Source organism: Lissotriton helveticus, chromosome 7 (genome assembly GCF_964261635.1).
Source record: "Lissotriton helveticus chromosome 7, aLisHel1.1, whole genome shotgun sequence".
In the NCBI taxonomy this organism is placed as follows: domain Eukaryota; kingdom Metazoa; phylum Chordata; class Amphibia; order Caudata; family Salamandridae; genus Lissotriton; species Lissotriton helveticus.
In genome coordinates, this window is record NC_136068.1 from 1,768,049,768 (window position 1) to 1,768,076,721 (window position 26,954).

A 26,954-nucleotide genomic window follows, 5' to 3' on the forward strand; every position below is an offset into this window, starting at 1 on the left:
CCCATCTTTTCAGTGGTTTGGAGATGTGTAAGAAGAGTGTTAGCTGTTTTGTCCTTGAGGTAGTTTTCTGTTCTTACAGGTAGATTCATCAAGCATTTTTGCGAGCGCAAACGGTGCGAATCGCAAAATTCGGCCGTTTGCGCCCGCAAAAATGGCAATTGAGATTCATCAATGGTTCATGAACTCGCAATTTGAAAAATCGCAAATAATTGCGATTTATCAAATTGCGATCGCATTTAAGGAATCTCAATTTGAGATTCCTTAAATGCTATTCATGAACCTTTTAAAAATTGGGAAATCGCTATTTTTGGCCGCTATTTACCGCGAAATCTGACTTCGTGGTAAATAGCGAAAACTTAGAAAAATGCACTTTAGTGCATTTTTCTAAGTTGTATGTTACACACACACATGTCCTTTGGACATGTGTGTGTGCAACATCAGTCTACATTTTCATTTCAGGGGTGCTACAGGGTGTCCTTTGGACACCCCTGGCACCCTTGAAATCGCATCCTTATTTGCGATTAGCAAATTGCTAATCGCAAATAAGGAATGACTCACCATTCAGGAATGACTCACCATTCATTCCTATAGGCCTTAGGCCCATAGGAATGAATGGTGAGTCATTCCTTATTTGCGATTAGCAATTTGCTAATCGCAAATAAGGAAGCTGTAGGAATCGCAAATAAAATTGCGATTTCTATATGAATCCCGTTTTGCGAGTCTTTAATAGCGATTCCTTAATAATCGATATTAAGGACTCGCAAAACAGGACAATGATTAATCTGGGGGTTAGTTCCATGTGGATTCTGTCACAGAGGTCTTGCAGTCCTAGGGTCTTTGTGTCAGATTCTGCTAGAATCTGACAGAGCTCCTTTAATGATCAGTTAGCATCAAGTGTGCATGTGGAGCTGTGCAATGTTGCCATGTGGTCCTATTAGTCCTGATAGTGCTCTTTAGCTGCATATGTTTGTCCAGGGCAATGGGGAACTGGCTGTAGAAGGTAGGTACATCCTAAGGTCACATACTGTTTGCATGAGGAGGTGGTGACGTTATTAGAAGTCTACATTTTTCTATTATCTGTTTGTGGAGTTGTTGGCTATAGCTATCTTTGAGGTTATGTTAGATTTACATATTGGATCACCTGCAAGATATTGGGCTGATTCTGAAAGCCACTTACAGCCATAAACCATTGTTTGTGTTTGTAACTGGCTCCATTAATGGCTAATAGCTGTCCAAAGGATACCTGTCAGGTGTACATGGTTTAACCACTGTGTAATTCTTCACCAACCAGAGGTGTGTATAATTACTCAGTAGTAAGCTCCACAAAAGGGGTGAGGAGTGGGAATTACAGTGCATGGTTTGCCTTGTCGGTGTATGAATGCCCACAAGCCTTAAGTTTTTGGACATTTACAAACTCTTATATAACTCTCCTTCCCCAAAAAAAGCATCACTAGTTTTAGTCAAACAAAGAGTAACTAAAGAGTGGGAATGAGGTGTGGATCATCCCTCATAGTATTTGGGATTTCAGCGGCGTAGGAGAAGGGATTTCTCAGTGAAAGAAAATGTTTTCCTTTGGAAAATAAAAAAGAAAGAAATTGTGCATTAGCGAGTGGAGATTCCTTTTCAAAGTGTGTATTTGTCAACTATATTCCATTGTGGATTTTGGAAATAGCAGACGTTTTAAAGAATGACATGACTGACTCAGTAATACACCTGTAAAGTTGTGATTGGCACAAAAGTTCCAGCTGTAGAGTTTGCATATGGTGAGAAATCGTAACTTTGCACCAGTGATAAATAATACTTATTTAAATGCTGATTTTCAATTCCCTTTGTGAGTTGGCCCATTGCGTAAATGTGGTGAAGGTACACTCAATCGTAACATAGTAGTGAGTCGTAAATACCCTATTTTAAAAGATAAAGTTGTTCATTAAGTTATGTTTACAGCCATGTTTTTACCTGACTTGTACCTTCTGTGAAGTCTCAATAGTATTCCTGGTAGAAGTAAGCCCATTTATATGTGTGAAGATCCCTTCTATGAGTGTGGAGTTCTCGCTAACCAGAGCAGAGGGTCCAAATTGTGGAGTTCCCGCTAACCAGGGCAGAGGGTCCAAATTGTGGAGCTCTCGTTAACTATAAATGGCGCTCGAAGAGTGGAAATTGGGTATTCCAAGGCGTGGTGATCCTTGGAGATCTGTGAATGCCCACCAGCGACTGTAGCACACGGCTGCTTGTCGGCATTCTCAATCTCGTCTTCTTTCCCTTTCCACCCAGAAAAAGGATGGAGATTTACTCTTGCCAAGGGCTGGTGTGACTCCCCCTGCAAAGATAGATAGGGAAAGGATCATCCCCAGATGTGCCGCTAACGGAGGTGGAGTTTTTCCATAGGGAAAATATTTACACTGGGGAGAAAAAAACAAGTGCTTTTTCAGGGAGGATCTTATTACCCTTGTGTTGAGGTCTGTACAGCATGAAGAGGATGCTGCTGACAATATCAAATGACCATCCTGGAGTATCCATGCATACTCCTTGGAATATTTATATATTCCAGAAAGATGTACATTTGCTCTTGCACGCAGGGGTAAATCTCTGTGAAAGTGTGGCAATAAGAACAGAAAACTGTTGCAAATAATTTTCAGGTCACTGAGTGATGATTGGAAGAGGAGACATTAACCCCTTGGCCGCGGCGGTAATTCCGCCGCAGCGCTAGGGATGGCCGCGCGGCGTGGCCATGCTCGTGACGGAACCACTCCGTCACGAGCCGCGGTGGCGCTGTGCTTGTGACGGAATGGTTCCGTCATGGCCCGCCTAATAGAACACTCAGCGCAGGCGCGAAATCAGCGGCAGGGCCTTGATGGAACCATTCCGTCACCAGCACAGCACCACCGTGGCTCGTGACGGAATGGTTCCGTTACGAGCATGCAAGGGGTTAATGAGAAAGGGCCAGGTGTATCAAAGGGTTTTACCCATTCTGTGTCTATGGGGAAATGTGTTCATACATATGGCCCAAAGACACTTAAGCAACAGACTGGAAGTCCTTTTACACTTTAGACTTACTCATCTGTGCATTGCTCAATGTTTACAGCAGGCACGTGTCAGATTTTTAGATGGCTTATGCCATGCTTCACCATGAATTCCATGCTTTCACATGTAAATTATGGCTACATTCAGCTATAAAATATACATATTTTAATTTACGCCTGTTTTATGACTCGGACTTTGAGTAATTGAAAGACAGAATTTGACATATGTTTGGATAGATTTTACCTAGTATTGTTCACCTTAAATGTGCCATTTGATTACTTCATTCTTTTTTGTTGCTTATTAAGGATGTCCTTTTTTGAGTCACAATTGTATTTTGATAACAAAATAGTAAAACATTTCTTATTCACCAGGGAATGCTCAGGAGCAAGCCTTAAAATCCTGAAGCGATGTCTTGGTCTAGAAAGAAAGAGCGTATGTCTGGATGTCAGTCTCGCAACAAAACTGTAGATATCTCTCTTTGGAATCTGATGAAAAACTTATAATGTCTTAATTTAAAAACAATTTCATTCTACTCACAATTGTTCAATCCTCACAAAACAATTCTACAAAAAAAGTTTCAATTCTCATAATCCAATTGATAACATTTCATTTTTCACAGTTTCATTATACTGTGGTTGAATAGAGTGGTCCATCTTTTCATCATACTAATAGAACATTTTGTTCTGCCTCGCCATTGGAGCCCAAAGACTTCGGCCATTCTGGTTTTCTTTTAAATTCTGCATTGTTTTCTATTTTTTAAGTTCGTGATTACAACGTTGGCGAATATGAAAAGGTGAACTTCAGATGTCTCCTCCACTACCAGATTGAATTTGAAGAAGGAGAGGAGTTTGTGTATGCATGGAAATTTGCAAAGAATGTAAGTATGTTCTACAGTGGAGTAGACAGAAAATGGTTACTATAATTGAGAGAAGGAAGCTGGACTCGATGAGGTGCTCGTTCATGAACCTGGGAAAGGTGAGAGCTGTGTGGGCACAGCTCTGCCCTCTGGCGGGAGGGACTCATAGACAGCAATGAGAAGGGATCTGGAACATGAAGGGAAGGGGCAAACAAATATGGGGGGCAGGAGCTCTTAACATGAAGGGGAGCGGCTCATGAACATGAAGGGGAGGGGCTCATAAACAGGAAAGGGAGGGGCTCATAAACAGGAAAGTGCTGGGCATATAAACAGGAAGGGGAGGGGCTCAAAAACAGGAAAGGGATGGGCATATAAACAGGAAGGGGAGGGGCTCATAAACAGGAAAGGGATGGGCTCATAAACAGGAAGGGGAGGGGCTCAAAAACAGGAAAGGGATGGGCTCATAAACAGGAAGGGGAGGGGCTCAAAAACAGGAAAGGGATGGGCACATAAACAGGAAGGGGAGGGGCTCATAAACATGAAGGGGAGGCACTCTTTTTTATTGAAACAATTTTAAAGCTACCTTTGAGCAGTCAAATTACCCTGGTTTTGAGGCTCTAGCATTCTCGGTGCAACCACCTAACATGCAGCCCTTTAAGGGCCTGTTAACTTACCGTCCACCGGGACCTAGATGCGGCTCTGTAGATAAGCACAGCAAGAGTCTCGAATTATCTATTCTCAATTCCAACTTCTCGGTGCTGGGTGATTTTAACCCTCCATTAGGAAAATGAGACTGACTCGGACTCCACAAAGCTGATTGACACTATGAATGCACATGGACTGTCCTTAATTTCTAGAGGTCCGACGCACAGGTCTGGACATATGCTAGATGGGATTTTTTCAAATCATCCATTCATTAATATTTTACCATCTCTTCCTCTTACCTGGTCAGACCACTGGGCAGTTAATTGGCAGCTAAAGATTCAGCAAACTTCTTTGCACCAATGTGCAGCACAACACATCTCTGGTAGAGACTGGCATAACATTCAGCCGGCTGAACTGAAAGCCATCCTTACAACCACATCCTGGCAATCAGCTGATAACCTGGAGCAGAGAGTTCACAACATGAAGGGGAGGGGCTCATACACATGAAGCGGAGGGGCTCATACACATGAAGAGGAGGGGCTCATACACATGAAGAGGAGGAGCTCATACACATGAAGAGGAGGAGCTCATAAACAGGAAGACAAGGGGCTCATTAACATGAAGGGGAGGGGCTCATACACATGAAGAGGAGGAGCTCATACACATGAAGGGGAGGGGCTCATACACATGAAGCGGAGGGGCTCATACACATGAAGAGGAGGGGCTCATACACATGAAGAGGAGGGGCTCATACACATGAAGAGGAGGAGCTCATACACATGAAGAGGAGGAGCTCATAAACAGGAAGACAAGGGGCTCATTAACATGAAGGGGAGGGGCTCATACACATGAAGAGGAGGAGCTCATACACATGAAGGGGAGGGGCTCATACACATGAGGCGGAGGGGCTCATACACATGAAGAGGAGGGGCTCATACACATGAAGAGGAGGAGCTCATACACATGAAGAGGAGGAGCTCATAAACAGGAAGACAAGGGGCTCATTAACATGAAGGGGAGGGGCTCATACACATGAAGAGGAGGAGCTCATACACATGAAGGGGAGGGGCTCATACACATGAAGCGGAGGGGCTCATACACATGAAGAGGAGGGGCTCATACACATGAAGAGGAGGAGCTCATACACATGAAGAGGAGGAGCTCATACACATGAAGGGGAGGGGCTCATACACATGAAGAGGAGGAGCTCATACACATGAAGGGGAGGAGCTCATAAACATGAAGGGGAGGAGCTCATACACATGAAGAGGAGGAGCTCATACACATGAAGGGGAGGGGCTCATACACATGAAGAGGAGGGGCTCATACACATGAAGGGGAGGGGCTCATACACATGAAGAGGAGGGGCTCATACACATGAAGAGGAGGGGCTCATACACATGAAGAGGAGGAGCTCATGCACATGAAGAGGAGGAGCTCATAAACAGGAAGACAAGGGGCTCATTAACATGAAGGGGAGGGGCTCATACACATGAAGAGGAGGAGCTCATACACATGAAGGGGAGGGGCTCATACACATGAAGCGGAGGGGCTCATACACATGAAGAGGAGGGGCTCATGCACATGAAGAGGAGGAGCTCATACACATGAAGAGGAGGAGCTCATACACATGAAGGGGAGGGGCTCATACACATGAAGAGGAGGAGCTCATACACATGAAGGGGAGGAGCTCATAAACATGAAGGGGAGGAGCTCATAACCATGAAGAGGAGGAGCTCATACACATGAAGGGGAGGGGCTCATACACATGAAGAGGAGGAGCTCATACACATGAAGGGGAGGAGCTCATTAACATGAAGGGGAGGGGCTCATACACATGAAGAGGAGGAGCTCATACACATGAAGGGGAGGAGCTCATAAACAGGAAGACAAGGGGTTCATTAACATGAAGGGGAGGAGCTCATAAACATGAAGGGGAGGAGCTCATAAACAGGAAGACAAGGGGCTCATTAACATGAAGGGGTGGGGCTCATAAAGATGAAGAGAAGGGGCTCATAAACATGAAGAGGAGGGGCTCATGAACATGAAGAGGAGGGTCTCATAAACATGAAGAGGAGGGGCTCATAAACATGAAGGGGAGGAGCTCATAAACAGGAAAGGGACAAGCACATTAACAGGATGAGGAGGGGCTGATACACATGAAGAGGAGGGGCTGATAAACAAGAAGACAAGGGGCTCATAAACAGGAAGACAAGGGGCTCATTAACATGAAGGGGAGGAGCTGATAAACAGGAAGAGGAGGGGCTCATAAACAGGAAGACAAGGGGCTCATGAACAGGAAGAGGAGGAGTTCATAAACAGGAAGAGTAGGAGCTTGTGGGATTGAAGGAGAGGGTTCGTAATCTTAAGGTAAAGGGGTCATTGACATGAGTGGGTAGTGCTCATAGACATTAAGGTGACTGCCCAATGACACCAAGTTTAGGAGCATTTAACATGAATGGATTGGAGCTAGTAGTCCTACAGGTAGTGTATTTCTTGCACTGTAGTGGAGGGACATGCATGCATAGGGGGAGGGCCCTGCTAATGGCGTGGGATTCTGATGCATGTAATCGTCCCAATTCCATTCTGTTACTGGCTGGCGTCAGCTGTTTCACTCCCAGCTGTTTAGAGGCCCTGCACTAAGGCATTCTGTCTTCCCTTCTCTTTCTAGACAAGGACTCAGGACATATTCTATTTTAAGGATATCCACACTGGGGATGATCCACTTTTGTTGATCAAGCCTGTCCGAGACTACCATGATGGGACCTACCTCTGTGAGATCATATTGGATGAGGACATCATTGCGCGGATGTTCTTCTATTTAAATGGTAAGCCCTAGGTGACGGCCAAGCTGGCCTGACTCGCCCAGGCTAGGGTCAGCCCTAACGCTGTGACGGATCTATGACATAATATCGACAGACAGAATATCTACATACAAAAATATCGGCACAAAAATATCGACATCAAAAATATCGGAGTTATATCTTCATAAAGGTAAGTACAAAAATATCGGAAAAATAATATCGTAGTACAAAAATATCGAAATTAAAAATATTGTTTTTTTAAATGTATTATTAATAATGTAAAAATAATTTAAAAATACATATAATTTTACATATATTAAAGAAAAGCATTAAAACATATTAAAAAAATTATAACTAATACATACACATTTAAAATAAATTAAAAACTCTAAATATAAATTTATATATACTTACTCCACATATTGCAACAGTAGGAAAAGCGTTGGATAGCGTAGGGGTAAAAATTACTATTCCCACTCCAGAGGGTGCAACAGTAGGGAAAGCGTTGGATAGCGTAGGGTAAAAATTACTATTCGCACTCCAGAGGCTGCAACAGTAGAGAAAGCGTTGGATAGCATAGGGGTTTAAATTAGTATTCCCACTCCAGAGGGTGCAACAGTAGGGAAAGCGTTGGATAGCGTAGGGGTAAAAATTACTATTCCTACTCCAGAGGGTGCAACAGTAGGGAAAGCATTGGATAGCGTAGGGGTAAAAATTACTATTCCCACTCAGAGGGTGCAACAGTAGGGAAAGCGTTGGATAGCGTAGGGGTTTAAATTACTATTCCCACTCCAGAGGGCGCAACAGTAGGGAAAGCGTTGGATAGCGTCGGGGTAAAAATTACTATTCCCACTCCAGAGGGTGCAACAGTAGGGAAAGCGTTGGATAGCGTAGGGTTAAAAATTACTATTCCCACTCCAGAGGGTGCAACAGTACAGAAAGCGTTGGATAGCGTAGGGGTAAAAATTACTATTCCCACTCCAGAGGGTGCAACAGTAGGGAAAGCGTTGGATAGCGTAGGGGTAAAAATTACTATTCCCACTCCAGAGGGTGCAACAGTAGAGAAAGCGTTGGATAGCGTAGGGGTAAAAATTACTATTCCCACTCCAGAGGGTGCAACAGTAGGGAAAGCGTTGGATAGCATAGGGGTAAAAATTACTATTCCCACTCCAGAGATTGCAACAGTAGGGAAAGCGTTGGATAGCGTAGGGGTAAAAATTACTATTCCCACTCTAGAGGGTGCAACAGTAGGGAAAGCGTTGGATAGCGTGGGGGTAAAAATTACTATTCCCACTCCAGAGGGTGCAACAGTAGGGAAAGCGTTGGATAGCGTAGGGTTAAAAATTACTATTCCCACTCCAGAGGGTGCAACAGTACAGAAAGCGTTGGATAGCGTAGGGGTAAACATTACTATTCCCACTCCAGAGGGTGCAACAGTAGGGAAAGCGTTGGATAGCGTAGGGGTAAAAATTACTATTCCCACTCCAGAGGGTGCAACAGTAGAGAAAGCGTTGGATAGCGTAGGGGTAAAAATTACTATTCCCACTACAGAGGGTGCAACAGTAGGGAAAGCGTTGGATAGCATAGGGGTAAAAATTACTATTCCCACTCCAGAGAGTGCAACAGTAGGGAAAGCGTTGGATAGCGTAGGGGTAAAAATTACTATTCCCACTCCAGAGGGTGCAACAGTAGGGAAAGATTTGGATAGCGTAGGGGTAAAAATTACTATTCCCACTCCAGAGGGTGCAACAGTAGAGAAAGCGCTGGATAGCGTAGGGGTAAAAATTACTATTCCCACTCCAGGGGGTGCAACAGTAGGGAACGCGTTGGATAGCATAGGGGTAAAAATTACTATTCCCACTCCAGAGAGTGCAACAGTAGGGAAAGTGTTGGATAGCGTAGGGGTAAAAATTACTATTCCCACTCCAGAGGGTGCAACAGTAGGGAAAGCGTTGGATAGCGTAGGGGTAAAAATTACTATTCCCACTCCAGAGGGTGCAACAGTAGGGAAAGCGTTGGATAGCGTAGGGGTAAACATTACTATTCCCACTCCAGAGGGTGCAACAGTAGGGAAAGCGTTGGATAGCGTAGGGGTAAAAATTACTATTCCCACTCCAGAGGGTGCAACAGTAGAGAAAGCGTTGGATAGCATAGGGGTAAAAATTACTATTCCCACTCCAGAGGGTGCAACAGTAGGGAAAGGGTTGGATAGCGTAGGGGTAAAAATTACTTCCCACACTACTCCCCCTTTAACACACAACACACTACACATACAAAAAAACACAATTAATATACATTTCAATTAATCAATTAATAACAATTAATATTATTAAATTGATGTAATTATAAATGTACTAATTAACACATATTAATTACCAATTAATTAACAATAAATACCAATAAATAAATACAATCTCTTTAATTAATCACATTTAATTATATCACACCCTATTCCCCTATAAACACACAACCCACTACACATAAATAAATCACATCATTTAATCACTTAATAATTTCTAATTACCAATTAATTATTAATTAACAAGAACAAACAATTAAATATATTAGCACATTAACTCTAATTAATTTAATTAAAGAATTAATATTATTTAATTACCAATTAATTATTAATTAACAATGACAAAAATTAAAGATATTAGCACATTAACTCTAATTAATTTAATTTACTATTTAATATTATTTAATTACCAATTAATTAATTAACAATAACAAAAAATTAAATACATTAGCACATTAACTCTAATTAATTTAATTAATTAATATTATTTAATTACCAATTAATTATTAATTACCAATAACACTAAATTAAAGATATTAGCACATTAACTCTAATTAATGTAATTAACTAATTAATATTAATTAATTACCAATTACCTATTAATTAAAATATTTAAATATATATATTAATTAATTAATTATTATTAAATTACTTCCCACCCTATTCCCCTATAAACCCACAACCTGCTCTGATACTAAAACGCAAAATGTAAAAAAAATTACTAATTTTCAAACATAAATTATAAAAAATATTTAACAAACATATAAACAACATAATAAAATACATAACACTAAACAAAATTTAGATATTAGTAAATTTCGATATTAGTAACATACATACCTTAAAAACGTTATTCTGTCTGTCGATATTTTACACATCGATATTCTAGTAACATACATACCTTAAAAACGATATTCTGTCTGTCGATATTTTACACATCGATATTCTATACCATCGATATTAAAACATCGATATTATTGTATATCAATATTTTAATTTCGATATTTTGTCTCACTACCCGCTGTGACGTCATACTAAATAATGACATCATTGCGCGGATGTTCTTCTATTTAAATGGTAAGCCCCAGGTGACGGCCAAGCTGGCCTGACTTGCCAAGGCTATGGCCAGCCCTACCGCTGTGATGTCATACTGCATAACGACATCATGACACCTTCTTCTACTTATATGGTAAGTTCCAAGTGACAGCCAATTCGGCCTGACTCACCCGGGCTATGGTGTGACCTACCTCATGAGGTCATGCTGGATAATGAAATCATAGCATGAATGTCCTTGTTCACCTTTTATTTTCAGCCCTAAATTATGGTGTTAAAGTAGGGCTAACAGGGTACTCACTGCCTCCTTACTCTCTGTACTCAAAGTGTACTTTATTTGGTTTATCACAACCTTAAAAGTGTACATGTAGTAAAACAAACATCAGTATGAAACATGGGAAAAATATGTTCCTTAAAATTTACAAGTAAAAAAAGAAGGACGCCCAGGTTTTAATCTGTTTCGCTTTTCAAGAGTAAAGTCTCTACCAGAGTCATGAATTTTACTCCGCGGCATATAAGGATGTTCGATGATGCGCCCAACCAGTTAGTGACCGCCTGCCTGCAGGTGCGGATTCTTAAAACGTTTAAGATTGATTTCAACAAAAGTCTTCTTTAGTTTTTTAATGTCTCGCACATGCACATTAAATGGTGCAAACTTTCTGTATGATACCCACACAGGCGGCATGTCTTTTCTTGCTGATTACTTTTCCAAGTTGGTATTAGATCTTTGGAGCAATGATCACCCAGTCTATATGCCATGAATTTTATTTTCAACCATAGCCGAAAATGAGCATCAAGGTAAAGTTGAGGTTTTAATCTTTTATATGAATTGATTACAGACCAAGCATGGCGGCGTTTGGCTAAGATCCTTTTGTCTTCTTGCAAGGATAGTGACTTTGCATTTAGCTTGCAAACTTTGTTAAAAGATGTTCGTTCCAAATGACTGTTCCAAACCTCCTTGATTTTTAGTGACTCCAGGGCAATTCCCAAATAAGTGCCCCAAGTGTTTGGTTCTTTTTCTTCGAATTGTTTCTTAATTTCCAGCCAACAAAGGTTGTTTAGTGTTCTTGTTTCTGATGCTCTGAGTTTCCAGCACCATTTTGCAAAGATTGCTTTCCTCTGGAAGACTTGATTTTGTAATCCGAATTCCAGGCGTATTTGTGCTGGAGACGATCCATTAAAAAGATTAAATACAGATTTATATACTCTAATCTGTAGTTTATTTAGGATGTCGATTTCTTTCCCATGCCATATTTCCAGCCCATAAGACAACGTAGGTAACAGTTGAGCTGCCATGACCTTTAGAAGATGGCCGTATGAGGGGCATTGAAGTTTCTTTTGGAGTAATTTATAGGCGAAGATCAACGATTGTGCTTTTGCTGAGATATCTCTTTTTTGTTCTACCATTGACATGTTTCTGCATAGTTTGATAACCAAATATTTATATGTGGCTGTTTCCTCAATTTGGATATTCTTTGCATACCATCTAAAGGAGCCTTTACTCGGACCGCCAGTCTCATGACCTTTGTTTTTTTGTTGTTAAGTTCAAAACCTACTATGTCGAGGTACTCTGTTAATTTGTTTATGACCCTTTGTAACCCTATAGGTGTGTGGCTTAGAACCACAATGTCATCTGCGTATTGCAGAAACTGAATTGCTTTGTTTGCCAGTTTCGGTGGGTGCCCATTAACCTGTAGCAGATAACTATTTAAATCTGCTAGATACACATTAAATAGGCTTGGCGAGAGCACACAGCCCTGTTTAAGTCCATTTCTTATGTTTGTTTGTTTTGATAACCGTCTCCAATCACCAAGTTTTATTTTGGCCCATGTTTCACTGTATAAGGTGATTAATATGTCTATTAATTTCTGCGGGAGGCCCCAGGATTCTAGCTTTTTCCATAACCGGTCTCTTGGCACTCTGTCGAACGCAGATTTTAGATCAATGTAGCAAGCCAGCACTCCAGCCTTCTTTTTTTCTGCTCTTTCTATTAATAACGACAGAAGGGTGAGGTTTGTGGTGCATCCCATGCCTTCTCTAAAACCTGTTTGGAACTTTGGGACTATATTGTTTTTATTTATCCATTCCTGTAGATGGCGTAATATACATGATGAAAAAAGTTTTGCCTCTACGTCGATGAGGGCTACCAGCCTATAGTTCCCTGGTTCCAATCTGCTCCCGTTTTTGAAAATGGGGTGGAAGATGTTACCATACCAGGACCTTGATATCTTTTTATCAGTGAAGAGTTGGTTGAAAAGTGGGGTAAGGTAGTTTGCCCAGAAGTCAGGGTCTTGTTTAAATATGGCGTTTGGTAGCCCATTGGGGCCTGCTGCGCCCTCGGTTTTACATTTTTTTATCAACAGAGTCGTTTGTTCCACTGTTGTCAACGGGGAAGGCTCCGTAGGTGCCCCACTTGGTGTTTCTTTTTCCCTTTTGTATGTTCCGTGCGTTATTACTTCATTTCCCACATCCATTCCCTTGTTTGTTTGCTTCCTCGGTTCTATGCACGGGGATTGCCACATATGATTGTTGTTTAGGATGTCTATGTGATTCAGCCATGCGGTTTCACTTATTCCTATATTTAGCTGCCCTTCAGTTCCTTTTGATAGATTATTGATTAGGCCCCAGAATTCGCTGCTATTTGGGACTTTACTTGTCCTTAACAGGTCTACCCATATTTTCCCAGTGTGTAGCCTTTTTGCCTTTCCGCAATCTTTTTTGTATTCTTTTCGCATTTTCTGTAACTCGCTATTGTCTATAACCACTCCCTGTCTGTTTAAAGCGGCCAATTGTCTTAATTTTTTGGCAATTTCCTTTTTTTTGGCTCTTAGCTTTGTGGTGAACCATGGCGGTTTATGGGCGTCATATGCATGTTTCACTGTTGGCTTTGCCGGAAATTTTTCTAGCAGGAGTGTATATAGATTTTCCCAATTTTTTGCAAGTGAGTGAGGTTCTGATGTCTGTATATTTTCTGCTTGCGTATACACTGTTTCCATTATCTCATTTGTTATAACACCTCTCCATTTGAGTTTCCTTAAATTGTTAACTTCCGGGATTGAGGCTAGCGACGCGATACCTGCGTTTTGTTGTGATTTTAAATTCAGTATAGTTTCTTGCGGGAAATGGTCACTTTCGGGTCGAATTATAATACCGAAATGATTAACCAACTGTATGAACTCTTTACTAATCAATGTGTGGTCTATTATGGATTTTTTGTTTCCACACATGTAAGTGATTTTTGCGGGTTGATCGCCCTTTGTGTTTCCATTAAGCGTCATTAGTCCCAGCGATTCCAGGTCATTCAATGTTGCTTGGATTTTGCATTTGTTACTCTTTACTCTTATCAAGTTAATGTTGAAGTCACCTGTGATCAGCATCCCTTAGTATTGATGAGTTATTTGTAATGTTTTTATTAAATTTATCAGTTCTAGCAGTTTGTTGATTTTTGTGATCTTCTCAGGGTGAATGTAAACATTTAAAATCAGTAACTTCCACCCAACTTCTAATATTGATTGGTTGTTTTCTAGCTTTATAATTTGTATACAATTTACCCCTGAGTCCATTATCTTTGACTTCCAACTGAACTTATTTGTTTTAAATGTGGACAGACCCCCTCTAGGGTGGCCGTATTTTGCTATTTTTTCCGCCATCACATGGTGTTCCTCGTAACCTATGATTTGTCTGCGGGTAACGTTCCATGTTTCTTGCAACAGGATTATGTCGAAAGAACCCAGGAAGGCAATTGTCTCACGATCTTGTTCCATTTCTTTGAAACCGTGAACATTCCATGAGCAAATTCTTATTTTCCTTTCCACTTTCATTCGGTCCTCGATGTATCTTTCTTGTCTTGAACTGTTTCCATCAGGATCGATGCGAATTCAATACCTGTGCGATCCAAGTCCAGTCCTGATCTACATCTGGTCGGAGGTTTTGTGGGCCCGGTTTTTTGCTGGAAGACACGGCTTCCCTCCTTATTTGTTGGGTAATTGACTCATTTCTTGCTCCTCTTAAAACGGAAGATGTTATTACTTTAATATTTGTTGCTAGGGGGGCCATGCTGTTTAATAGTGGGTACGGATACTTTATTGGGGTGGGATATTCAAGCATTATACCAAAGTCAGTTCTTGTGGAGAAAATAAGGTCCGTTGTCTCCTTTGATACCCATGTGGTGCAACTCATTTCACAGTCGAGGTCCTTATTTGTTTGGACAAACTCTACTGCTATGAGGTCTTTAGTTGTTACCCTTAATTTCGGAATCTCCTTGAATAGCCTTAGTATATTCCCCTGGTTCAACATGTCCATTTTACCTTTTGTTGGATATTCAGGCCTGAATAGTAGTCTCTAAGGTAGCCGTTTGGGTTGTCTGAGTCCGGCTATGTTCACTTCTCTCTTCTGTTTGGTCTCAGTGAGTGTCTTGCCTTGGGAGATTAGCACTGGCTATTTCTACTGAATTGGATCTTAAAGATGACACTGCTTCTCTTTGGAACCATGGTGCTGGGTCGGCTGGCCTATGTGTTGTAATCCGCCTCTCAAAATTCCTTTGCGTTGCCTTCTGAGGGGCATTACGTGTTCCTTCATAGTTTCCTACCGTGATTGTTAGTTTGGTGTTCATACTCATTAATTGCTCTGATTGCTCTGTTTGGGTTTTGTGGTTAATTACTTTTCCAAATTGGTTTGATTTGCTTCCATCGCATTCCCCTTTAGTCGACTTTGAATTATCTTGCGCTTTAGGTTCTTGTGGATTGTCTTTTATTTGCACTATAACCTGTGGTTTTTGTTGTTTGTTTCCTGATCCTCCTAGTGGTTTTGCTGTATCGTCCACTATTCTTTTTATTTTATTTAGTGGATTTATTTTTGTGATTCTATCATCTTTAGGAGTTCGTTGGAAGGTAGGCGTTGTCTTTGCTTGCTTTGTGTTTTTTAACGGATCAGTGTTTTCTTCTGCGTCTGCCTCTTGGTTTATAGCTTCTACTATGTCTGATTCTTCTCTCTGATCTATTGAACTCGTAATCCTTCTTTGTGCGAATATGGGGTAATTTTGACTTTCTTGTTTGGTTTTGGAGACATTCTTCCTGGCTTTCCGTGCTCGTTTACGTTGTCTTTTGGATTGGATTTCAATTTTAACCGCTGACAAATGTGTATTAATTTCTTCTTGACCTTTTTCGTTTATTTCCCTTTCTTCAGATAACATTTCTTTCTCAGTGAATAGACATTTGCCTTTCTGCTTTTTTGTCTTAGAAGTTTCGGTCTTTGTTTCTTGGTATGACATTTCTCCATGAGACCTTGTTGTACGTGTCACACGTAAGATTTCTGACAGGATTGCTGGTAAGGTAGCCAGTTTGTCTATTATTTTCCCGCAGTCGCAGTTTGGTGCAGTTGATTTACCCTGTATTTGTGTTTCCTTTATTGTTTCTCTTGCAATGTGATCTGAGATTGTTTCCAATTTAGTGTTTATTCCTGCTATATGCATTGCGATTATATTCATTAGATCCACCTGAACGTCCAGTTTGTCAGATTGGAGATATAAGATATTGATTGCTTGCTGTAAACTTTTTAGTAATAGATCACTCCCGGGGGCCGTCTGTGTTATTGTTGGATGCATCGGGGCCCCTGCCATGGACTCGAAGCCACTGGCGGAGGAAATAGTTATCGCTGAGTCTTTTTTTGCATTTCCATGCTGAAGACCACTTTTCTCAGGTTTACAATCCTTCCTACTGATTGAACTGGATATTGTTTTTTGGGTTTTGAGGTAATTTCCCGTTTTTCTCCCTTTTCTATTATTATCGACCGCTCTGTTTCATTGTTTTCCACTTGCCTTTTCCCCCCTGATTCCTCTGTTTTTTGTACGTTTACCTCTAGCATCTTCAGCAGTTCTTCTTCCTCGAAAATTGAGAAGGATCTTGTCCAGTTTATCTTATGTGTATTCCCTTGGGGGTTCACTTGACATCCAATTTGGCTTTGATCATTATTTAAAGTTAGGCTATTTCCATTTTGTTCAATGTTTATCTTGTCCGGTGTGGACATAAGTTGGCAGTTCGGTACATGGATCTGAGCTGTTGTTTTTAACAACCACTTTTTAATCGTTAATTTTTCTCGGGGCAGAGTGCCCTTGCTACCTTCCAATTCATTACTTGGTTTAAGTATTGGCTGATTTTCTCGTTGTACCTGACCTTTTCCTTCCCATTTACTAGGTGAATTTAAGTTTATTGGTTTTAATGGGCTTTGTAGGCTTTTTTCTTCTTCTGTTCTTGCGTAAATAGCCGCCATTTGATCTTTTAGAAAATGAAATTTGTGCCTTGGGTTTTTCTTCCAAAACTTGAAAAGTTCTGGAGTGGGGACTGGGATCAGGCTCTTTAATTCCTTCCCATCGGTCTCCTGTGTTTTATTTTTGTTTACTTGCTTGCTTTGGTCTTTTGTAGCAGCTCTTTTCTTATGTTTGTATGTTGGTGCCTGTCGAATTTTTCCTAACCTCATGGTCTTTTTACAATTACTCAAAAGTGTTTTCCTACTAATCGGCTGGCTTGGAATTCCTGGGATCGAAACTTATACGTATTATGGGATTTCCTTCCTATATAAGCAATATTTTGGCTGGCTTTATCGTTTAGGTGGTCTGGGAGTCTAGCTAGGAAATGCCGATTTTCTTAAGTATCTGAAGATGACTTTTTATTACCTCCTGATATTTAGGTGATTTACAACTTTGTTGTTTGCTTGCTCTGACCCGCCGGCGCTATGGGGAATCACACAGCCCCTGATCCCCCTTCCGCTCCACTCCTTATGCCCGTGCTGCTGTGGCTCCTTTGCCTCTCACAGAAACCTATTACAGAAACCTTTTTCCCTTGTCTCTTATCCCTTCGCCCTGCTCCCTATATTCTATTCGGGGAGACCTTTTCCCCCTTATTCCTCCAAACCAACACACCCACCAATCAACACACCACGGCTTATGCCACGGCTTACCTCCAAGCCTGTCTGCTCTTCAGGACACCTGTCCACCGACTGTCGCAGGAAAGCTGTTCAAATATGTCCGAGTGCGTGGCAGTGTGACTGTGACCTAATTCGGGCAGCTGCCGTCAGGAAGTTAGCCGTTTTGGTCAATGGTGGTGGAGGTGGCTGGGGTGATGACTGAGGTAATGGCGAAGGGACGGCTTTGGTGGCCGGGCAATTTGATAGATAGAGATGGCTTGGGCTGCGATGTGCGCCTCTTTGATAATTAGACGGACCTTCCAATGGTGCTGCTCCTTGTATTTGTTTAGATTTTTTATGGCACGTAGCTCTGCCAAAACTTAAGCTCCAAGCTGCTCAGAGCTCTCTGTATCTGCTCTGCACTGTTTCCACAGGTACACTGCCTCGGGGCTCACCGGCGTTTAAACTAGCTGCCCTTCAGCCCTCTTTCCGCTGCAAACGGCTACTCGCCGCAAATCATCCCGGGCAAGCACCAGATGAGCACCAGGCGCGGGTTAAGCTTCCACAGCTTCCGTGGACTACTGCGGGCTTCCCATCAAAGGCAGGCGGGCACGCAGGCAGGCAGACAGGCAGGCAGGCGCGGCATTGACTGGCTGTGAGCCAGTGGGGCCCGCACCCACTCAGCCCGCCTGTTTCCTGGGTTTTCGGCGGCCGAGGGCAGACAAAGGCAACACGGCCCACGGCTCATGGGTCAGTAAGCCTGTAGCGCGTTTCTGCGTTTCTGCGATCGTTCTCTGCTGCAGCTTGAACCGCGGTGCTCGCTGCTCACTGCTCACTGCTCGGCGTTCGGCGTTCAGTGTACTGTCTGGTGTTCTGGCAACTGCGACCCTCTGGCTCCCTCTCTGTAGTTTACACTCCTTGGCCCAGATTTACTCATTTGTCAGGCAACGCATGGCTGTATACAATTTCGCTGTAATATATTGCATAATGAAGGAAAATGCAGTGCCGTGCAATATCAGCAAAGAGAGGCCTGCTTCTGGTGCCTCACGTGATGAACAGCCTCACACCATGGTGCATAGGTGAGTGTGCACTGTGCAGTATGAGACTGCCACTCAAAGCACACCCTTCCAGTACAAATTCCTATGCAGACAAACTTTGAAGGTTCCCATGCACTGACTGCTGACTGTGCAACACACATGCAAGGCTTTGGGTTTTTTCAGAGACATTAATACATTTCTCCTTTCTTGCAACTGCTACAGTGTGACTTGCCTAAACATTCCTAATTCTAACCTGTGAATTATGGTAACTCACACGTCGAATGTCAAGGAGTGAATCCAATCAGAATTGCCAGCTTCCACCTGTTAAGGGTTTAAATATTGACTGAAATGTGATCCACCAATGGAGAATTGGTGAACATTAAAAAAGAGCAAAAAAGAAGTGGCCATCTATGGGTGGTGGGGCAAAGGTATGCGTGTAACACGTTTCTGAAATGCAACGTAAATCGTGATTGATGCTTGACCACTATATAGAGCGCAATAAAGTTTCCTCATGCATAATAACAGAACGACAAAACACTGGGGAGGTGACAAATACAGAACAGTGGAATAATAGTGCCTGAATGCAGTATTTTATGAAAGACAAGTAGGCTAGCATTATGCAGACAACTTGTATCCACCACTTCTGAGCAGAAAACATTTCAAAGAATCTTAGAACAGAACAAAACACCAAAGAATTGAAATAGAACTTTAAGGTGCCACATAATCCAGTTGGCGGCCATCTTAAAATGGTGTGAGACCAGTGAAGTAAAACAGTGTGCTACCAGTACAGTTGCGTTGACAAAAAAGGCAGCCATAATTACATAAAACGAAGATACTACGAGGCAGGCGTGTCTAAATAGAATGATGATACAATATCAACTGTAGAACCACATCCACAGCCTCTCAGGAAATAAAGACTTACTTCCATGCCATACCCCAAACGCAGGGTAAGGCCCAAAGTCATCCTCTTCCAATCACAATACAACCTGCTGTTGCAAGGGTGATTAGCCTGAAATAAGAGTGCTTCTACAAACCCCTACCCATGAAAGAGTGAGGCCATTGCTATTCACAAACCACCCTACAAAAGTCACTATAGCACAGTGTGACAAAACTGTAAATGTACTCAAGCTCAGCCCTGGAGTAAGTCAAGCACCATGTATGGCCACTCACAGGTAAAGCAGTGCTTTCTAAAGTTTTTAGAACCATGATCCAATTTTTAGGACTTCAGACTTTCGCAACGCACCTAGCTTTAATAGACATAAGACGGGGCAAATATTTTGTTAAATATTAGACATGCTTTCAAAATGTTGTGAATTATCAGCGATTTGCACAGAGCCAATGCTGGGACTTAAACCTGGTTCACTAGATCCAAAGTCAGAAACTCTGGCAATTCGGCTACATCCATATTTCTCTCTTTTTTTATTTTTTTAATATTTTTATTGCCATCAAATAGGTCAGTAAAGAAACAGATGCATACAGTAAAACAGTGTAAATAGTGATTTTAATCAACCAGTTAAATCAATCAAGAAAACAAGCCGAAATATAGGAATAGCATGAGTAAGAAAACTAAAAAAGCGTTTGCCTATGACCCAGACATGTCAAAACAACAACATAGCATAACAACTTTGTACCACATAGTCCTAAATAGCCCTCTTTATCTATCTAGTGTAATGTTGCCATGTACATAGGACCCCAAAGCGCAAACAATCACCCGTAAGGGTCTCTAGGCGCTGGGGGCCGTCAGGAAGATTAAGCAAGCTATTGCCCAGAGTCACATGGTGCTGGGCTAACCTGCCGCCGGAGCCGGGGATCGAACCGTGGTCTCCAGATTCCAGCGTCAGTCGCCCTGGCTGCGGCGCCATACCTCTCCCCTAGCTTTAGCCAGGGCAGCTTCTAGAGAAAATGTTTCCCTAATGATGGTCCACCATTCCCCAATAGATGGCGGCGACATCCATATTTCTCAATTAAAGTGTAAATGCGTACACAAGTGGAATGATTGTGCATGATTATTTATGGTTGAGCAAGTACTCCGTTGAAATGGCTATGTATAGCAAAAAAACATTTACTAATATACTGGGCAGTTCACCCAGATTCTTGCTTGGGAATACTTGCATTTATTTGTTTTGATACTGGACTTAGAGGCATAATTCAGCACCTTTGCACCAGTGGTGCTGGAAGAATTTGTAGATTGGGTGCTGACAGCAATGTTACATCACTGAAGTCATAGAGATTGTGAATCCTTGTGTCACACAAAGTGTAACTAATGAATTCAGCAGGAGAGTGGTAAAGTGTTGCACGTAGCTGCAGGGCATTTCCTAGCACACTGTCACAATTACATCAGAAAAAGGATCATATAGTAGCACACTGTCATTAAAGACTGCTCATATTCCTTGGAACTGGCCACTAAATATGTACAGACATACCGTTTTACTGATAAAACTATACAGGACACAACTGATAATGTGTGGAAATGAGCGCTTCATGTTCAGACAAGCTCGCTAAGATTCAGACATATTACTAGATGCTTTTCACTGCCATCTGAAAGAACTTGCGAGCACCTGCATTTCTAGGACGAACTTTGGCATCTCAAGCACGTCAGACGTATTTCAAAATACAATTAGGGGGTGCTCAGCAGGCTACCAGGAGTCCTCAACATGAGTGATGAAATCCTTGTGTATGCTAAGTCGCTCAAAGAATACCACTCACAACTACGAGGAGTACTCCAGCGCATCCACAATTCTGATCTAACTCTGCACAGAGAGAAATGTGAGTTTCTCAAGAAGAAGATCAGTTTTTTCGGATACACCTTCTCGAGAAACAGCATTGCCCCTGACCCGGAGAAGGTACAAGACATCCAGGAGGTCCCACGGCCAAGCAACATCTCAGAGGTGCAGAGCTTACTGGGCATGGTCCACTTCTGTGGACTGTTGATACCAGATCTGACTCGACCACTCCGAGAACTCACAAACTACTCTAGGCCCTGGCAGTGGGGCGCAGACCAAGGACAAGCTTTCCAAAAGACAAAGCAAAGACACACTCTCTTTCAACACTACCATCTCGTATTTTGACCCAGCAAAACCCACAAAATTGGCTGTCGATGCGAGTTCTTATGGCCTTGAGGCAGTCCCTGGGCCCCAGTGGCCTATTCCAGCTGCTCTCTGACCAATATAGAGCAGAGGTACTCTCAGATTGAGTAAGAGTCCATAGCGATACCCTGGGCGTGCAGACACTTTCATATTTATGGCCGCCAGTTTGTCGTCTCGACTGACCACAAACCCCTGATACCACTCTTTCAAGGATCCTCATCCAAGCCACCTCCCTGCATTGAGACTTGGCTTCTACAATTCCAGGACTATGACTGCAGAGTAGAGTACCGCCCAGGATCACCCAATCCAGCAGACTATCTCTCGAGACACCCCAGAAATGCCACCTCGAAAGAGCAGTAAGAAGTGGAATCCACCAAAGCCTACGTCACGCTAGTCACTGAGAGATCTTGCCCCCTCCCGATGGGTCTAGAGTCACTGATTAAAGCTACAAATAAGACAAGTGCCTGCAGCTTGCTTCCATCCAGTCTAGCAACTGGTGACAGATCATGCAAAGTCTAGCTTGAAGTACCCCCCAAGAAAGGAAAGTCCTGGAGTCCCTACTTAAGGTGTAGCAAGAGCTGTCAACAGATGGCAGCGGATGTCTATTAAGAGGTCCCAGATTGGTCATCCCATTTAACCTCACCACTCAAGCTGTGCAGTAGGCCGACAGAGTGCGTCAAGGGATAGTCAAGACAATAAGCAGAATTTGCGCCAAGGTCTGGTTTTCTGGAACGGATGAGATGGTAGAGCACGCCATCCGATCATGCCACTGGTGCTAGGTGTCAGGTACCCCAGATCGACCATTACCTGTGATCATAGTAGACAACCCGAGCAGCTTTGGAAACAAGTCAGCATGAATTTTGGTCACCTCACTGATGGTCGCAATGCCCTAGTCATTATCGACGACCACACAAATGATCTGGAGATGAAGATTGTAGGAACACAGACCGCAGCAGAGGTCATCACGAAAGTGGAAAAGATCTTTGCCACCCATAGCATCTTCAAGTTAGTAAAAACAGACAACAGGCCTCTGTTCCACGTGCAAGAGTTTGCAGACTATTTGAACTCATGGGGCATTAAACACTGCAAAGTAACCCCTCAATGGCCCCAGGCAAATGGGGAAGTGGAATGTTTCATAAAGACTCTGCATAAAGTAATCTATATTGCACATGCTGATGAGTTATCAGTCTAGAGAGCCATCTACAGTTTCTTGCAGGAGTATCGCATGACCCACCACTTGACCACAGAGAGAGCACCAGGGCATGCCAGCATGGGAAGAGTTGGAAGGGACACTATCTCCTATGATCACACCCAGGTTACGGAGCCCATTGATGGCTATAGCGGTGCTCTCCAGATTGAAACGTACAAATGACCAATCATGTGCAAGGCAAAAAGTGACCTCCTCCGCCATCCGCGAAGGAGACTAAGTGTACCTAAAAGATCACCACACTGGCAGTACGTTTTGCATGCCTTTTGAGCTCCAACAGTGGAGAGTTGTGAAAAGGCAAGGGAATATGGTCACAGCTCGGAGTAGAGACACGGAGGGGACTCAAAACATCTCTTTCTTCAAAAGGGTCCATGGTTCCAGTGATGAACCATCCCAACATGAAGAGGACTCCATAGTCAGCGACGATGGCAACACACCGGATATGCTCTCCTCTTCTCCAGACAACCCGAATGGAAGGGCGCCAACAAACAATGTCAGGCCTAGGCTAACCAGTGCCCCTACCCCTGCTTCACGAGAGAGCGATGACTCTGATGTTGGTATACCCGCCTGCTCAGGCAACAGTGACTATTCCAGGTATGCTCTGAGGAGCAATCCCGCTCCTGCAGCCCGTCTAGCGGAGTTCCTGGAGTGAAGGAGATGTTCGAGGGCTGATGAACTGTGCAGTGGTAACCGTATGGACACTGTTTTGATATCTACTGTTGCTATCACACTGTTTTGTTAAATGAATTTGTGTTACATAGGTTTTATGTTTTATTATATTGAAGTTGTTGAGGAATGTAGTGTTTCACTATCCTGTGGGACTGAGTGGTGCTACTGGTGCACACCCATGTCCCTAGGGTAATGGTTTGTCCCACTCTGTGACTTGGGCCGAACAATAAATATAAAGGCGGGGCCATGACAAGTCAGTCCCGGGTTTGGCCCGAGTAAACTAAACACTTGTGTTGGTGTGGTTCTTACTTGGCCTTAGCACTGACACTGCAGCGTGTGCACTGTCTCACCCCAGTGCCGGGCACTTCCTCCACATATCTGCCCTGTGGCCGCTCTTGGAGGGGAGTATCTGGGGTTCTGTGCAATTAAGAGCACAGCTGCGAGACTTCATCTACCCTTGCTTACTGGTAGGTGGTCGCAGGGTACTCTGCTGGTCCTTCAGGGGGTGGCTCAATGCAGCGAGCTACTTACCCCCTGGTAGGGGAATGAACTTGTGCCAGAACTCATATCATGGTCCCCTCGGCTTAGGCCCCACATGCAGAAGCCTTTTGTTGCTGCAGCTCCTCTCTCTCTAATGCCAGAGAAGACCATCACCAGTCTCAATAGAACGTGGGCAGCGCTATAGTTTATGCCTCCTTGTGGGCGGCTTGAGGGGGCTGGCGGGATCAGTGTGCCCGTTGCCAGTGTAAAGTTGTGGACCTCAGGCCTGCATGCTTGGCTCAAAAACGATACAGACACCAGGAATTTGGGTGTACAACTGGCTCAGTGCACATGCGCTCAGCCCCTTTTATTGGCTGGGTGACCTGACTAGTGACCCTTGTGATGGATGGGTATGGGGTGGGTGTTTAGGCAGCTTCAGGTGAGGGGCTTCATCATTAAATCTCCAGCAGGACACCACAGCAGAAAGACACAGGACCACAACCAAGACCAGGACAGTTAGCAGCTACACTGCAAGTCGTATGAACAACCAGCAGTCAGTAAACAATAGCAGGCAAAGGGGCAGACGGGGCAAGCCTTGGGAAATTCAGCGATCTGGGCAGACCAGGGCGGCGGGTGAGGCAACAAGCACTCCCATTTGTATGACTGCAGTATCCTGCAAGTTGACCGTATTCAGGAGCTTAGGAGGCCGTGTCTCCCCCCACCTCCTATCTACATCCAATGCAGTGGCCATGCGGGCGGAGGAGCGTCGCCCCACTGCTGTCTCGCAGTGTGGGAAACAGAAACATAAAATGGTATTTCTACCATTTTATGTTTCTACTTCTTGCACTGCCAGAAAGCACAAGGGTTTGGTTGGGGGCAGGCGGTCCTGCTCGACAGCAGGGGAGGAGTGGCTAGCCCAATGTTGTGGGCACTGACTGTTTGGTCGACCCCAGGGCCAACCAAACCAGTCAGGCACACTGTCACATTTCTCCATGTAGGCTGCATGCAGCCTACATGGAGAAAACGGCCTCCCCATAGATGCCTGCATGGTCAGCGTCCAAGCCTATCACAACGCTGCCATTGAAGTGTTGTGATGTGGCTTAGGGGAAGGGAGGGAGGCTGCTTGCGGCTGCTTCCTGCGAGGACGACGCAACGCATATCGACACCCCGAAGGTAAGTTTTGGATTTTTTAATTGAAATTAACCCCCCCCCACCCGCGCGCAACCCCTGCCCCCCACCTGTGAGTCATGCAGTCGCGACTGATCCCATGGCTGGTGCCACTCGTGAAAGTTTCCTTCCAAGGCCCGCCAAACGTAACGCGTCCTGGTTCAGCGATGCGGCGGCGTTTGCAGCGGGCCGTCCAAGACCTGTATGAGCACGTCAACACACTGTAGTTGATTGCCTCCCAGAGAGTCATTCCAAAGTGGAGAGTTATTCAGAAGCGACTCATCCATTCCCTCTTCAGAATCTACAGACAGAGCGTGTAGTTACGGCTGCATTACTCAGTTTAGTTGCATTTTGGAGCCTTAGCAATAACAGCTGCTATTACTATGCAGAATGCTAAATAGTTTTTTCTGGCACTGTATTGACCTGAGTATTCAATCAATCAATCAATTATTTGTAGAGCGCACTAATCACCCGTGAGGGTCTCATGGCGCTGAGCGTAGGTGGGGGTGCAGCTACTGCTCAAACAGCAAGGCATTGAGAAGTCTCCTGAAGGTCAGCAGGTTCTGGGTCTGTCGCAGCTGTGTGGGGAGGGTGTTCCATGTGTTGCAGCGAGGTAGGAGAAGGATCTACCGCCGTTGGAGGTCCTGTGGATGCGTGGGACGGTGGCGAGGGCAAGGTCGGCAGAGCGAAGCTGGCAGTTCGGGGTGTAGAAGGAGTGACGCTTGTTTAGGCATGCTGCATTATTACACTAATTGGTACTTTGTGCAAACAAAAACAGATATATGAAACCCTGCCTCGTTTCTCCTAAATACATGCCATAATCCCCAAGAGAGCTAAGTTAGGTATACTAGGAAATGACCAGCTATCTTCCCTCCATCTCCTGTTCTTTTGAGTCCAGGTCTGAACAAATCTATACGTAATACTATTGCACACTGCCCTCCTAAATCTAAAAAAGAAGTTTAATCAGGGAGCAATTTGTTTCCAGATTTAGCTCATATTAAGCAGACCTGGCATAATATTAAATAGGGAGAATTTTGGGTTAACCTTAAATCCTAAGAAAATAGGCATAGATAAAGGGAAGGATCGAAGGTGCAACCGTGCAAACTTTAACCTTGGATCCCTGTCTGGATGTTTTCCCCATTCCACTCAATGTCCTGTATGAGGAACGTAGGGCCAGATATACGAAACTGTTTAGCTGTGGCAAACACTCTGATTCACAAAATTGAAGTGTTTGTGACCTCTAAAGTGTTATTTTCAATGTTTTCGATCCATTTTAGAAGTGGGTAAAGTTCCACACACACCTACAAGGCATCTCCAAATTGATACTGATTTGCAGTTTGTAAGAGTTGTGTTGTGGACATCCTTTCCAAATTGCATTTTGTGTCCCTATTTATCAATTGTAAATCATTGAAAAGTTATCAACTCCAATGTTTGGGTGCAGGGCTCGCTATAGCGCTGCTGGCGCCCAGGGTGACACTCTTGTTTGGTGCCCTCCTCACCATGACCTCCTCCTCGGGTTCCCTCACTAGTACTACCACCTGGCAAAAGTGCCCCTCATAACCCCTCTGTCACAATAATCACAAGAGTTATCTTGACATTTTTTAAATTTTTTTTTATTTTAGGAGTTTTAAATAGCACTAGCTGGACCCGGGGTAACAGAGCGCTTTACATCAAGTACATTCTGTGCAAATAGACAGTACAGAGTATAGTAAAACATGGGGAACAAGCCC

General features: G+C 43.4%; 1 protein-coding gene across 1 annotated transcript in view; it reads left to right on the forward strand.

Annotated features, from left to right (window-relative positions):
* The window catches only part of SPACA6 (sperm acrosome associated 6), a 247,875-nt gene that overhangs the window by 168,794 nt on the left and 52,127 nt on the right, over positions 1-26,954 (forward strand). The window contains exons 7-8 of the mRNA XM_078653885.1: positions 3,783-3,898; positions 7,194-7,350. Of these exons, the coding sequence (XP_078510011.1) occupies positions 3,783-3,898; positions 7,194-7,350 (273 nt within the window). The remainder of the gene's footprint in view (positions 1-3,782; positions 3,899-7,193; positions 7,351-26,954) is intronic.